At 40.7% G+C, this 14,065-nt stretch overlaps 1 protein-coding gene across 3 annotated transcripts in view; it reads left to right on the top strand.

The window, feature by feature from the left end:
- Positions 1 to 14,065, top strand: part of VPS16 (VPS16 core subunit of CORVET and HOPS complexes) — a 334,351-nt gene that overhangs the window by 56,102 nt on the left and 264,184 nt on the right. For all 3 annotated transcript variants that reach the window (XM_073647833.1, XM_073647834.1, XM_073647832.1), the window contains exon 4: positions 13,372 to 13,500. In XM_073647833.1, the coding sequence (XP_073503934.1) occupies positions 13,372 to 13,500 (129 nt within the window). The remainder of the gene's footprint in view (positions 1 to 13,371; positions 13,501 to 14,065) is intronic.

Raw genomic sequence — 14,065 nt, 5'->3', positions numbered from 1 at the left:
CAATGCGGTGTGGCATGGAGGCGATCAGCCTGTGGCACTGCTGAGGTGTTACGGAAGCCCAGGTTGCTTTGATAGCAGCCTTCAGCTCGTCTGCATTGTTGGGTCTGGTGTCTCTCATCTTCCTCTTGACAATACCCCATAGATTCTCTATTGGGTTAAGGTCAGGCGAGTTTGCTGGCCAATCAAGCACAGTGATACTGTTGTTTTTAAACCAGGTATTGGTACTTTTGGCAGTGTGGACAGTTGCTGCTTTTATCCCAGTTGCTTGTGCACCTTTTTCTACCACGCTTTTTCCTTCCACTCATCTTTCCATTAATATGCTTGTATACAGCACTCTGTGAACAGCCAGCTTCTTTAGCAATGACCTTTTGTGGCTTACCATCCTTATGAAGTGTCAGTGACTGCCTTCTGGACATCTGTCAAGTCAGCAGTCTTCCCCATGATTGTGGAGCCTACTGAAACAGACTAAGGAACCTTTTTAAACACGTAGGAAGCATTTGCAGGTGTTTTTTGTTAATTTTTCCAATTTACTGAGATAATGACTTTTGTGTTTTCATTGGCTGTAAGCCATAATCATCAACATTAACAGAAATAAACACTTGAAATAGATCACTCTGTTTGTAATGACTATATAATATGTGTTTCACTTTTTGTATTGAAGAACTGAAATAAATTAACTGTTAATGATATTCTAATTTTGTGAGAAGCACCTGTATATACACACTATGCGCCTTCTCACCAAGCTGCTTGCCTATTGTCCTGTAGCTCATCCCAGCCTTGTGCAGGTCTACAATTTTGTCCCTGGTGTCCTTAGACACCCCTTTGGTCTTGGCCATGGTGGAGAGATTTGAGTGTGATTGCTCGAATGGGTGGACAGGTGTCTTTTATACAGGTAACGAGTTCATCAGGATGAAGGACGCACCGAAACACTTGTCGGGGTGAGTGCCACGCTAGCTGCAGGACGTCATCTAGCCCAGGGCACGTGCAACATTGTTCTTTCCACGAATAAGGCATGTATTACAATTCCAAGCCTATACATGGGTGCATATGTATATAGAACATGCAGCATGATGATGGACTATTAAGGCACTATTGTCACATCAATATTATATGATTCCACTGTAGGATTTATTATTGGCCCATGGATAGGTGTAAATACTTAGAACAGTTACTACCTTATATACAAACCTGGTCTTAGCATTATATACCTGATGCTCCCTTGTAATAGTGTCTACCTACAGCATGCAATAGGCTTCATTCTGCTAGCTTGAATATGCTTGCACTAATACTGGATATATCGTGCTAACATTGTACCTATGTTTAGGTTCTACTACCTTTTCTCTAGTGTTTTTCCTGCACTTGTTATTTATTCAATTAACTTTTCTCTAAATCCTCTTGTGTATACCATGAAAATAAATCATATTTTATCGTGTGTGTGTGCTCTTTCTTTGCCACCACATACCCGATTGTATAAATAAAGGTTCTTTTTATTTAAATTCATACCTGACCTATTTATCGGATTATTTCTATTGGTTGTTGTTGTTTCCTTACGATTGGTCCATCCAATCTATCCAGCAGATATACATACGTCACTATGTGGGTGATTCCTATTACTAATATTGTACACAAACTTAAATGTATATCATCTACTGGCCCTTTGCACTTTTTGTTTAACAAGGTACTGCTACAGGTAGGGTAGAGGAGTGGGACTCCAAGCCCTTGGTATCTCCTAAAAAGGAACTGATTCATGGCTCGGTATTTCGCTTACGACACCAGTCTCTGAATTCGTGGTAGATATGAATATATTCTATCCTCCAATGTAATGGATTATTCCAGTTGTCACAGTAGGCAAAACAACTGCATGTAATGCAGGGATGTCAAACCCAAACACACAGTGGGCCAAAAATGAAAAACTTGGACAAAGTCTCGGGCCAACCAGTATACAGGATAATGGCCCTCACATATTCCTCCATACAGAATAATGGGCCCCACATAGTCCTCCATACAGTATAATGGGCCCCACATAGTCCTCCATACAGTATAATGGGCCCCACATAGTCCTCCATACGGAATAATGGGCCCCACATAGTCCTCCATACGGAATAATGGGCCCCACATAGTCCTCCATACGGAATAATGGGCCCCACATAGTCCTCCATACGGAATAATGGGCCCCACATAGTCCTCCATACGGAATAATGGGCCCCACTTAGTCCTCCATACGGAATAATGGGCACAACTTAGTCCTCCATACGGAATAATGGGCACAACGTAGTCCTCCATACGGAATAATGGGCACAACTTAGTCCTCCATACGGAATAATGGGCCCCACATAGTCCTCCATACGGAATAATGGGCCCCACATAGTCCTCCATACGGAATAATGGGCCCCACATAGTCCTCCATACGGAATAATGGGCCCCACATAGTCCTCCATACGGAATAATGGGCCCCACTTAGTCCTCCATACGGAATAATGGGCACAACTTAGTCCTCCATACGGAATAATGGGCACAACGTAGTCCTCCATACGGAATAATGGGCACAACTTAGTCCTCCATACGGAATAATGGGCACAACGTAGTCCTCCATACGGAATAATGGGCACAACGTAGTCCTCCATACGGAATAATGGGCACAACGTAGTCCTCCATACGGAATAATGGGCACAAAGTAGTCCTCCATACGGAATAATGGGCACAACGTAGTCCTCCATACGGAATAATGGGCACAAAGTAGTCCTCCATACAGAGTAATGGGCACAAAGTAGTCCTCCATACAGAGTAATGGGCACAAAGTAGTCCTCCATACAGAGTAATGGGCACAAAGTAGTCCTCCATACAGAGTAATGGGCATAAAGTAGTCCTCCATACAGAGTAATGGGCACAAAGTAGTCCTCCATACAGAGTTTGACATGTATGATGTAATGTATTCCTCAGACTATTGTGGTTAGCGGGTGGTGACTTTAGTAAGAGTTCAATTGAAAACTCACTTACATTGGAAGACTCCTAAACTGATTCTACAAGATGCATACATTTATCTCTTATTCCTTGAGAATCTGAAACTGATGAAGGTCATTAATGACTTCTCAGCAGTGTGTGCTATGGAGTTTTGGTCTGTTTGTAAGGAAAAATTTGCCATATGTGGCTAATTCACGCTACCAATCTGTGATTTCTTGCTTCAAATTAGAGTTAATATTGGTCTAGAGTTACTATTGTTTTCGATCATTTTTCTTTGGGGGTATAGCATTCTTAACCTCTTTACCCCGTGGGTGGTTTGCACCTTAATGACCAGGCCAATTTTTACAATTGTGACCACTGTCACTTTATGAGGTAATTACTCTGGAACGCTTCAATGGATCCCGCTGATTCTGAGATTGTTTTTTCGTGACATATTGTACTTCATGATACTGGCAAAATTTCTTCGATATCACTTGCGTTTATTTGTGAAAATTTTGAAAATTTCGCAATTTTCTAAATTTTAATTTTTATGCCCTTAAATCAGAGGGCTATGTTACCCAAAATAGTTAATAAATAAAATTTCCCACATGTCTACTTTACATCAGCACAATTTTGGAACCAAATTTTTTTTTAGTAGGAACCTATAAGGGTTAAAAGTTGACCAGCGATTTTCTCATTTTTACAACAAAATTTACAAAACCATTTTTTTAGGGACCACATCACATTTGAAGTCACTTTGAGGGGTCTTTATGACAGAAAATACCCAAAAGTGACACCATTCTAAAATATGCACCCCTTAAGGTGCTCAAAACCACATTCAAGAAGTTTATTAACCCCTTCAGGTTCTTCACAGGAATTTTTGGAATGTGGAAGAAAAAAATGAACATTTAACTTTTTTCACAAAAATGTTACTTTAGACCCAAATTTTTTTATTTTCACACGGGTAACAGGAAAAAATGGACCCCAAAATTTGTTGTGCAATTTCCCCTGAGCATGCAGATACCCCATATGTGAGGAAAAACCACGGTTTGGACGCACGGCAGGGCTCGGAAGGGAAGGAGCGCCATTTGACTTTTTGAATGTAAAATTTGCTTAAATAATTAGAGGACACCATGTTGCGTTTGGGGAGCCCCTGATGTGCCTAAACAGTGGAAACCCCTCACAAGTGACACAATTTTGGAAACTAGACCCCTTAGGAAACTTATCTAGATGTGTGGTGAGCACCCTGAACCCCCAGGTGCTTCACAGAAGTTTATGACATTTAGCCGTAAAAATAAAATTTTCACATTTTTCCAACAAAAATGTTTTTCAGCCCCCAATTTTGCATTTTCACAAAGGTAACAGGAGAAATTGCACCATGCAATTTGTTGTGCAATTTCTCCTGAGTACGCCAATACCCCATATGTGGGGGAAAACCACTGTTTGGGCGCATTGCGGGGCTCTGAAGGGAAGGAGCGCCATTTGACTTTTTGAATGTAAAATTTGCTTGAATAATTAGCGGACACCATGTTGCGTTTGGGGAGCCCCTGATGTGCCTAAATAGTGGAAACCACCCCTTCCCCCAGTGACTCAATTTTGGAACTAAACCCCTCAAGGATTTTATCAAGGGGTATAGTGAACATTTTGAACCCAGAGGTACGACACAGAATTTGATAACATTAGGTCATCATATTGAATAAGTTGTCATTAGTCTTGGGTGCAAGTGCTCGCTACTTGAGTTTGCATCAGGTACTCAGGTATGCACCAAGTATCGCGGGTACTCAAGTGACATGCTCGAGTCCCTGCCCCGCATGTTTCACGGTTATTAGACACCCAAAGAAAAACATGTGGGGATCGCTCGTGCATGGCAGGCAATCCCCGCAAGGTTTTTTTGGCTGTATAACAGCTGCAAAACATTTGGGGCGGAGACTCGAGCATGTCACTCGAGCACCCGCTATACTCTGTGCATACCCGAGCACCCGATGCAAACTCAAGTAGCGAGCACTTGCGCTCAATATTAGTCGCCATATCGTCGTCATTTTTTTTTCTTTACTTCTGAAAAAATCCTAGCCCAACCCCAACCCTAATCCTAGCACAACCCTAACCCTAAAGTTCATTTTTTTTACGCCGTTCCTCGTGCGCTATAAGTGATTAGACGTTTTTATTCTTCGGGGCGGTTCAATTACATTGATGTCAGATTCATATCGGGTTTTTATGATTGACAGCTGTCACACACTAAAAGACGCATTTTTTTTGCAAAGACTAGTTTTTACATCGCCATATTTTGATAGCTATACGTTTTCTATATTTTGGCCGACAGTCATGTGGCGGCTTGTTGTTTGCGGTACAAGTTGACGTTTTTATTGGTACCATTTTCGGGCACGTGACATTTTTTTGATCGCTTTCTATTCTGATTTTTAGAACGCAGAATAAACAAAAACCAACAATTCAGGAATTTTTTTATTTTTTTTTATTTTTATGCCATTCTGCGTGTGATAAAATTGATGCGGTAGCTTTATTCTTCGGGTCAGTACGTTTACAGCGGTACCACATTTATATATATTTTTTAATATTTTGGCGCTTTTACACAATAAAAACTATTTTATAGAAAAAAGTATTGTTTTTGCATCGCTTTATTCTGAGAGCTATAACTTTTTTATTTTTCAGCCGTTGGAGCTGTATGGTGGCTTGTTTTTTGCGGGACAAGATGACGTTTTCAGCAGTACCATTTTTATTTACATTCGTCTTTTTGATCGCGTTTTATTCCATTTTTTTGGGTGGTATGATGATAAAACATTTCAATAGCTTTACAATTTTTTTTTTTCACTTTCTGACATTTTTATTACTTTTTCACATTGTCCCACTATGGGACTTTCACCTTTTGCAGCCTGATCGCCTGCATGGCATAGAGAGCAACTGCTCCCTATGCCATGCCGCTTGTCAGATCTGCACAGGGAGAAGTTACTTTGGTCGTGCACTGCGCATGACCAAGGCAACTTCCTGCCTCCTTGTGTCCCGGATGTTGTGATGATGACGTCGGGTCACCATGGCAACAGCTGGGATTGGACTCAGACGCCGGCAGAGAAGGTAAGTATTGCGCTTACCTCCTCTTGCCACCGGAATGCTGCGATCGATTTCGGGGGTTAATGTGCCGGGAGCGGTGCGGGACCGCTCCCTGCACATAGCTTGTGTGCGGGCGAAATCGCCAGGGCTTATTAATACATATCAGGCCCATAAGGCCCAGGGCACAGATACATATTAATACGCCCTGGGCCAGAAAGGGGTTAAAGAGTAACCGTCATTTTAATTTTTAATTTACAAATCAATTGTCCATATAAAAATGAGCAACTTTGTAATATATCCTTTTAGGGAAATCTGCTTCTTTTTTCCGCCAGGACTGATCCTTCATTTTCAAAATTGTTAATTCTGAGTTAATATTTGTATTCAGTGAAGAGAGAGTGTTGCATTACTGAGATGTCAGTTACTTAGTTACTGCTAATAGGATTCTATGTATAATGCATATACTGTACATAGAATCTCATCTCCTATCTCTTTAATTGGAAAGTCTGTCTTCACTGCATAAAGATTTTACCTGTAAATTGATGTACAATACAAAATTATATTGTGGTACCATCTTAGCCAGAAAAATCGATGTAAATACTTTTATGCCCAAAAATTACAAAAGTATTCTCGGACTGATACCCTTTATTGGATAACCAGAAAGAAATTGGGTTTGAGATCATCTCTGTTATTGGGACATTAACTGAGAATATCTCAGGCTGGGTGGAGAACATTCTGAAACCCTTGGTGAGACGCACACCCAGCTATATCCAGGACACCACAGACCTCCTCTGCAAATTGTCAGCCCTGGGCCCACTTCCGGAGGACACAATACTAACCACCATGGATGTAGAGTCTCTCCACTCCAACATTCCTCATGAGGATGGGATTGCGGCATGTAAACATTTCTTACAAAAAAAACAATCTGGCCACAGAACCAACTCTGCAAATCATCTGGTTTGTACTCCATCACAACTATTTCTCCTTTGGGAATAATTTATACCTTGAGACAGAGTCACTGGTGTTATATGTGAGGGGAGGTATGTTTTGCCACGGCTGCTAGCCTTAGCGAACTGAACCTACAACTTTCCTCCAGCATGTTATGTGTTGGGGGGGGGGGGGGGGTTTAAATCACCTAAAGGGAGTGGTTTGGTGTGAATGACATAGAGATGGGAGGTAAGTCATTCACCCTACCTCCACCTCAGGGTGTGGTTGAGCAAGGTTAACCCCTTTCCGATGTGGTACGTAATAGTACGCACCACGTCGGAACCATCGGTTCAGTGCGGGCTCTGCAACAGCCGTGGGTGGAATCGCGATCCACCTGCGGCTGTTAACTAGTTAAATGCCGCTTTCAATCTCTGACAGTGGCATTTAACATCGCTGCTCCGGAACCCCGTCACATGATCGTGGGTCACTGATGGGTTGGTATGAAAACCCGGGGTCTGCAGCAGACCCCTGTGGGTGTCATGTCCTGATTTCTATGAGCGGCGCCCAGTGGTCGGCGCTCATAGCAAGTGAGCAAATCGGCTTCATACAGGCGATCTGCTCATTACCTGTATGCAGCAGAGGCAATCCGGTAATCTCCCATGGAGACTATCAGGGCTGTGGAGTCAGTAAGCCAAACCTCTGACTCGGACTCCTCAATTTACATGACACCGACTCAGACTCCGACTCCCTCATACATGGCTCATGTTTAAGTGATAAATTTACTGTAGCACAGATTCATCTCGGCTAAAAGTCTAGACCCTTAGATCAGGAATAGGACAGACATTTATAGGACATTTCATAACTTTCCCAAATTCTTATGAAAAAAATATTCCCCACAAACTGCATTGAAATACTGTATACAATTTATTATATATTTTAGGAGTTTGTGTCGGTCCATTTTATACTGACTCTGACTCCACCAAAATGGACTCCGATTCCACATCACTGTAGACTATAGAAGCATGCAAAAAGTGAAAAAAAAAATGTTAAAAAAAAAAAAAAAAAAAAATATATATATATATATATATATATATATATATATATATATATATATATATATATATATATATAAAGTTTAAATCACCTCCTTTCGCCCCATTCAAAATAAAACCATAAAAAAATCCACATACACATATTTGGTATCGCTGCGTTCAGAATCGCCCGATCTATCAATAAAAAAAAATAATTAATCCGATCGGCATAACAAGAAAAAAATTCTAAACTCCAGAATTACGTTTTTTTGGTTGCCACAGCATTGAAATTAAATGCAATAACGGGCGATCAAAATATCAGATCTACCCCAAAATGGTATCAATAAAAACGTCAGCTCGGTGCGCAAAAAATAAGCCCTCACCCGGCCCCAGATCACGAAAAATGGAGACACTACAGGTCTTGGAAAATGTGGACTTTTTTTTTTCTCTTAGCTAACTTTTTGGATTTTTTTCACCATTTAAATAAAAAAAGAACCTATATATGTTTGGTGTCTAGGAACTCGTAATGACCCGGAGAATCCTAATGGCAGGTCAGTTTTAGCATTCGGTAAATGTGGTAAAAAAACAAACAAAAAAAAACCCTGCGGTATTGCACTTTTTTTTTGCCATTTCACCGCACTTAGAATTTTTTTCACCGTTTTCCAGTACACGATATGGTAAAACCAGTGATGGCATTCAAGAGTACAACTTGTCCCACAAAAAAATAAGCCCTCACATGGCCATATTGACTAAAAAATAAAAAAGTTATGTCTCTGGGAACAAGGGGAGCAAAAGTAGAAAACGCAAAAACTGAAAATGGCACAGGGGTAAAGGGTTTAAATGCTCAGTCACTATTTCTTTTTTCTATTAAACCCCTAGCATACTTCCGCTACATTGATGATCTGCTAATAATCTGGACAGGCTCAAAAGATGATCTGCTGACCTTCAACCAGGTTCCACCCAGCCATCAAGCTCTCCCTCAACTTCTCAAAATCCCAAATACATTTTCTGGACACCACTATATACATCAAAGGCAACAACATACAAATATCAATTTACCATAAACCCACAGGACGTCTGACATATATATTAGATGGAACAGCTTTTATTCAAGACACACAAGAAAATCCATCATCTACAGTCAAGCTCTGAGGTACATTCAAATCTGTTCAGACAGTAAGGACAGAAAACTCCAGCTACTATCACTGAGGAATGCATTCCTACAACAAGGATACCATCAACTGGTAATAGATTCACAGAGCTACAAGAATACCAAGAAGTTGCCTCCTGGATTAAAATTGGTACTGGTCTCCACAGAGACCACAAACTGAAAGGAATATTCCCAGAACGACGACTTCTGTCCTACAAACAGCCTCCTAACTTAACTTAAGGAATTTATTTGTCAGAAGTGTCCTCTCATCACCATCAGTGACGGGCACATTCCTATGTAACAAAAAAATGCCAAACTTGTGCCCACATATTACCATCAAATACAGTCTGCATACCAAACACACATCAGGACTACAAAATGGATGTCTTTTTATGTACATCCTCCAATGTGGTGTACATGATACAATATACAAGGTGCCCTGAAGGTATCTATATTGGGGAAACTAAGCAAAAACTACAAAGGAGGATGAATCTGCATAGGCACACAGAATGAACTGGACACGCCTGTGGGAAAACCTTTCTCTAGACCAAGAGGCACTATTATAGATTTAAAAGTCTTAATACTAAAAGGTAATTTCAAGGATGACAGAGAGAGAAAAAATTGGGAATTGAAAGTGATAAGAATGTTCAATTCCTTGACAATAGGACTCAATTTAGCACCTGGATTTATGACTCACTCCATGGATTCAATTCACACCTCCACCAGACAGTCTCCAGATAATTAAACATTCCCACAGCCTCTCAATTTGCAACAAAAAACCTTCATTTTGATTTCCTTGGCTTATCATTAGGAGCAGTGTCGGACAGGGGTGCCAAGGGCCCACCAGTAACCAACTCCAGGGCCCCACTTTTCAGCTACATTCAAATGTGACATTATCCTCAATCACAAATTTATATATCAATGAGCTGAGTAGATTGTTAAATGAATAAGATGCTGCCTTTGTATTACATAGTGATTAATTACATAGTGATTCAATTATATAGTGCCAAGTACTGCTCATATAAGAGGGTGGTGGCCCACTCTGCACAGGGGCCCACCGGAGTATTCTCTTGTTCTCCTGTGGGCCAGTCCAAGCCTGATTAGGAGGCATCCCCTCTTACACCTCATGAACAAATGTCTTGTTGTAATATCTCTTAAATGTTGTGCCTTCTTCATTTGTCTTATTAATTCATTTGTAATCCTGCCTGAAGAAGGAGCCTCTGTGCTCTAAAAGCCTGCATATATCATTTTTCTGGTTAGCCAATAAAGGAATCACTTCGAGAATACTTTTGTCATTTTTGGGCATAAAAGTATTTACACCTGTAAATTGAAAATTTTTAAAATCAATGATTAGTCCTGACAGAAAAAGAAGTGGATTTCTCTTAATAAGATATATTAGAAAATTGCATATTTTCACATTTACTTCTAAAATAAAAATTTAAAATGATGGTTTCACTTTAACCAAGAGGTTGAGGACCAATTGAACTGGCCCCACTTTGGTCGGCATTAGTAATGTTCGGAGTGTCAGCATGAATATTAGTATTGGTTGGGCCAATGTTATTGATAGAAATTACATAAAATAATTTATTACAATTATAATAATCCCTATGTTTTTTTGGTGAATAATATTCGACTCTTATTTGAGTCTATTGAGTCTATTTTTTAGTAAACCTATCCATATGATTACATTCTTGATAATCACAAAACACTTCAGTAGTTTGATCTTGTCTTTAGATTTTAGAAGCTATACTTTTATGGATAAGTCTAGTTCACATATTCATAGTACAATTGAACAAATAATTATCCTTTGTGAACTCAGGATCATCATTGAAAGGTGAATCAAAAGGTAGCAATAAGGTTATCCAAAAGGACGTTTGATGATTGCATATAGAAAAACCTGCAATCATTTTCTCAAATAGAATGTATTTGTAGGGAAAAGGAAAAAAGACTGACAGATAATTAACGTTATTGATCATAAGTGGAGGTTTAACTTTTTCAGCTCTTTTAATTGGGCACATAATAAGATTAGAAGTATTTTGGCTAAAGATTGACACATTATTGGAGTGACCCAATTTTATCAGAAATTATTCCCAGGTGCAGTCCCAGTGATATCAGCGCTGCATCTGCCAGTGTTCACATTACATTGTCATTCTACCAGAAAAATCTGGGCAGAAAGAAACTGGGAAAAGAGAGGAGCGCTACCTGGGTGCAGTCAAAAACATCACATATATAAATATAAAGTGTAGCTGTTGAAGGCTCACCTGTAATGGTTGTGCTAATCCAGGCACAACTCTAGTGTGCATTAGAATATCATTGCAGAGTATCCACCAGCGGTATGCCGCTCATCTGAGAACCGTGGTTGCACTTCTTGCCCTGGCCCTCAAAGGGCCTCTACGTGGGTTTGTAGTAGAGAGCGGTTCGGAGGCACTCCCGTGAGCACCTGATGAAGGGTCTTTGAGAGCAGAAACTCGTTGTGCGATTTTATGTATATCACTCTAACACTATGGCTATGTGCCCATGATGCAGAAATGCTCAGGATTTTTCCTGAGCGTTTCTGCATCTCCCTGGCAGAAAAAACGCATGCGGATTGTACATGCGTTTTTCCTGCCAGGGACATGCGGAAGTGAAGCGTTCTTCACATGCATTTCCGCATGCAGGTTGTCAAGCGCTTTCCAAGCGATTTTAGCATCACTTGAAAAGTGCTTGACAACTTGGTCACACTATATAAATCCATGCAAACGGAATGGATTTATATAGTGTGACAGAAAGAATGGTATAAAATAAAAAATAAATCTATACTTACCTTCTGATGGCCCCCGCAGTCTTTATTCCATCCGTCCTGGCTTGCCGGCAGCTCGCGGTACACTGAAGGACCTGCCGTCACATGACTATGACGCGAGTTGCCGGCAAGTGAAGACAAGGAGACCGGGGGCCATCAGAAGGTAAATATGATATATTTATTTTTTATTTTATTCTTTTTTTTTTTTACAGGTTCTATGGTACCTGAGTCCATAGGAGAGGCTCCTGTCCTCCACACCCAGGTACTATCCACACATTGGAACGCATGGATTCCGCATGTACAGATCCAGTGATGTGTAATCCATGCGTTCCAATGCAAGTCAATGGTGGTGAAAACGCAGCACTTCCGCAAAATAATTGGTAGCGCTGCGTTTTTTTCCGCAATGATAAGCCACAGTGGAAATTTCCGCAGCATGTGCACAGCACATGCGGATTATCATTGGGGAACATGGCAGGCCTTCTACCATGCCTTTTCTAAGCGTTTCTGCAGCGTTTTGCTGCTGCGGAAACGCTTAAAAAACTCATCGTGGGCACACAGCCTATAAGTGTTTTTTTTTTATCTAAAATAAATTACTTTTAATTTTTTTATCACGTTTCTGAGTAGTAATCCTAGTGCCTACTGAAACATTTTCTCTGAACTTGTTGCAGTGTCTAGCCCACCATTCACGGGAGCGCCTCCGAAGCTACTCTGTCATACTACATAAGAGCTACAGCCAATCAGTGGCCGCTAATGGGCTTCAGCACTCACACCTTCCCCAGATTTCCCAGGTTTAGTTTCAGAACGTCTGGGTGCGACAGTCTATTAGAGGCTGCTGATTGGCTGCAGCGTTCACTCGGCATAACATTGTATTGCGAACACCAGCAGACGTTTCAAAGCATTGCTGGAATGGTGCTGGAGGTCAGTATCTATTTTGTTTACTTTAAACAAGTGAATATAGCAGTTAAGCAGGGGTTAAATAAAGGGCGTAGTAGTTGTTGTAGTAGTTGTTGTTTTGTAATTGCACATATTTGCCAGTTTTACGTAAAGGGGTTGTCCACTGCTTTGACATCCTCTTCTCAATTAGAATGTTTGCCCCCTTGCAAATAAAAACACCTATGATCACCTCCCAGCGGTGTCGGCACTCATGTTCCCGGGGCTCACATATGTGGTAGTTCCATCACCTGAGCCCTGCGTCCAATCAGCCCTGGCGTCATTGTCCCCGGCCTTCGGCGGATGTATTAGTGATCAGGAAGAAGTGAACAGCCAGCCCCAGCTCTCACTTGCTCTTGATTATGTATAAGTCCAAACGTGGGACAGCAACACCAGGGCTGGTGGGGCGCAGGGCTCACGTGATGTAGCATTTTCATGAGGGCAAACATTCAGATCGAGAAGGGTTTGTCCTAGGGACAACCCCTTTATACAAAAAAGCCACAAAACCATCTTATTTCTCTGATATCTCGAATACACATTTTGCTTGTTTACAGTGGAAAAGTGGGCAAGTTGTACACCTTGGATGGACTGTTTCTGAAGACCTAATCTGCATCCAGGAAGATGGAACTGTGTTAATATATGACATATTTTGTGTATTTAAGCGTACCTTCAGCATGGGAAATGTAAGTAAATATGCAGTGTTTTCTAAGGCATTAAAAAAAATCTAATTTTTAGGATGTTCCCAGAAACGCAACATTTCACTCTCCAGAAACATTATTATTATTATTATTATTATTATTATTATATTGATGAGCTTCTGCTTTCCTGGTAAGAATATACTGTAGGTATTTAAGCATTTCTGCAACCATTTGAATAAGAGGTAGCTCTCATAATTCCTTACTATTCTAAAGCCAGCACTGCTGCAGTGACTCCTTGACGCCCATCTTTTTTTATTATATTCTCTTTAAGGTCAATTTACACTATGCAACATACAGCGCTAAATGATCGCGTAATGGCAAGATGTTTTCCGGTCGTTTTTATAGCCGGTTTGCACAAGCCACCCCTGCTTCTGATGATGCATACTGCGCGATCAGAAATAGATTGAGTATGGGCTGCCATTGTTTTCAGCTTACACAGGCCGAAGCTCTGCCAAGAACAATGATCCTTTGTGCAAACCAAAAAATTATTTAATCTGGCAAATGAGGGTTTTTCTCAATTGTTGGGTTATCGGCAGCCTGTTTAGATGAA

The sequence above is a fragment of the Phyllobates terribilis genome, unplaced genomic scaffold, assembly GCF_046119375.1.
Source record: "Phyllobates terribilis strain yellow unplaced genomic scaffold, ASM4611937v1 Scaffold_9__5_contigs__length_417890890, whole genome shotgun sequence".
Classification (NCBI taxonomy): Eukaryota; Metazoa; Chordata; class Amphibia; order Anura; family Dendrobatidae; genus Phyllobates; species Phyllobates terribilis.
Note: the sequence above shows the minus strand (reverse complement) of the source record. Positions and strands in the feature narration are given on the sequence as shown.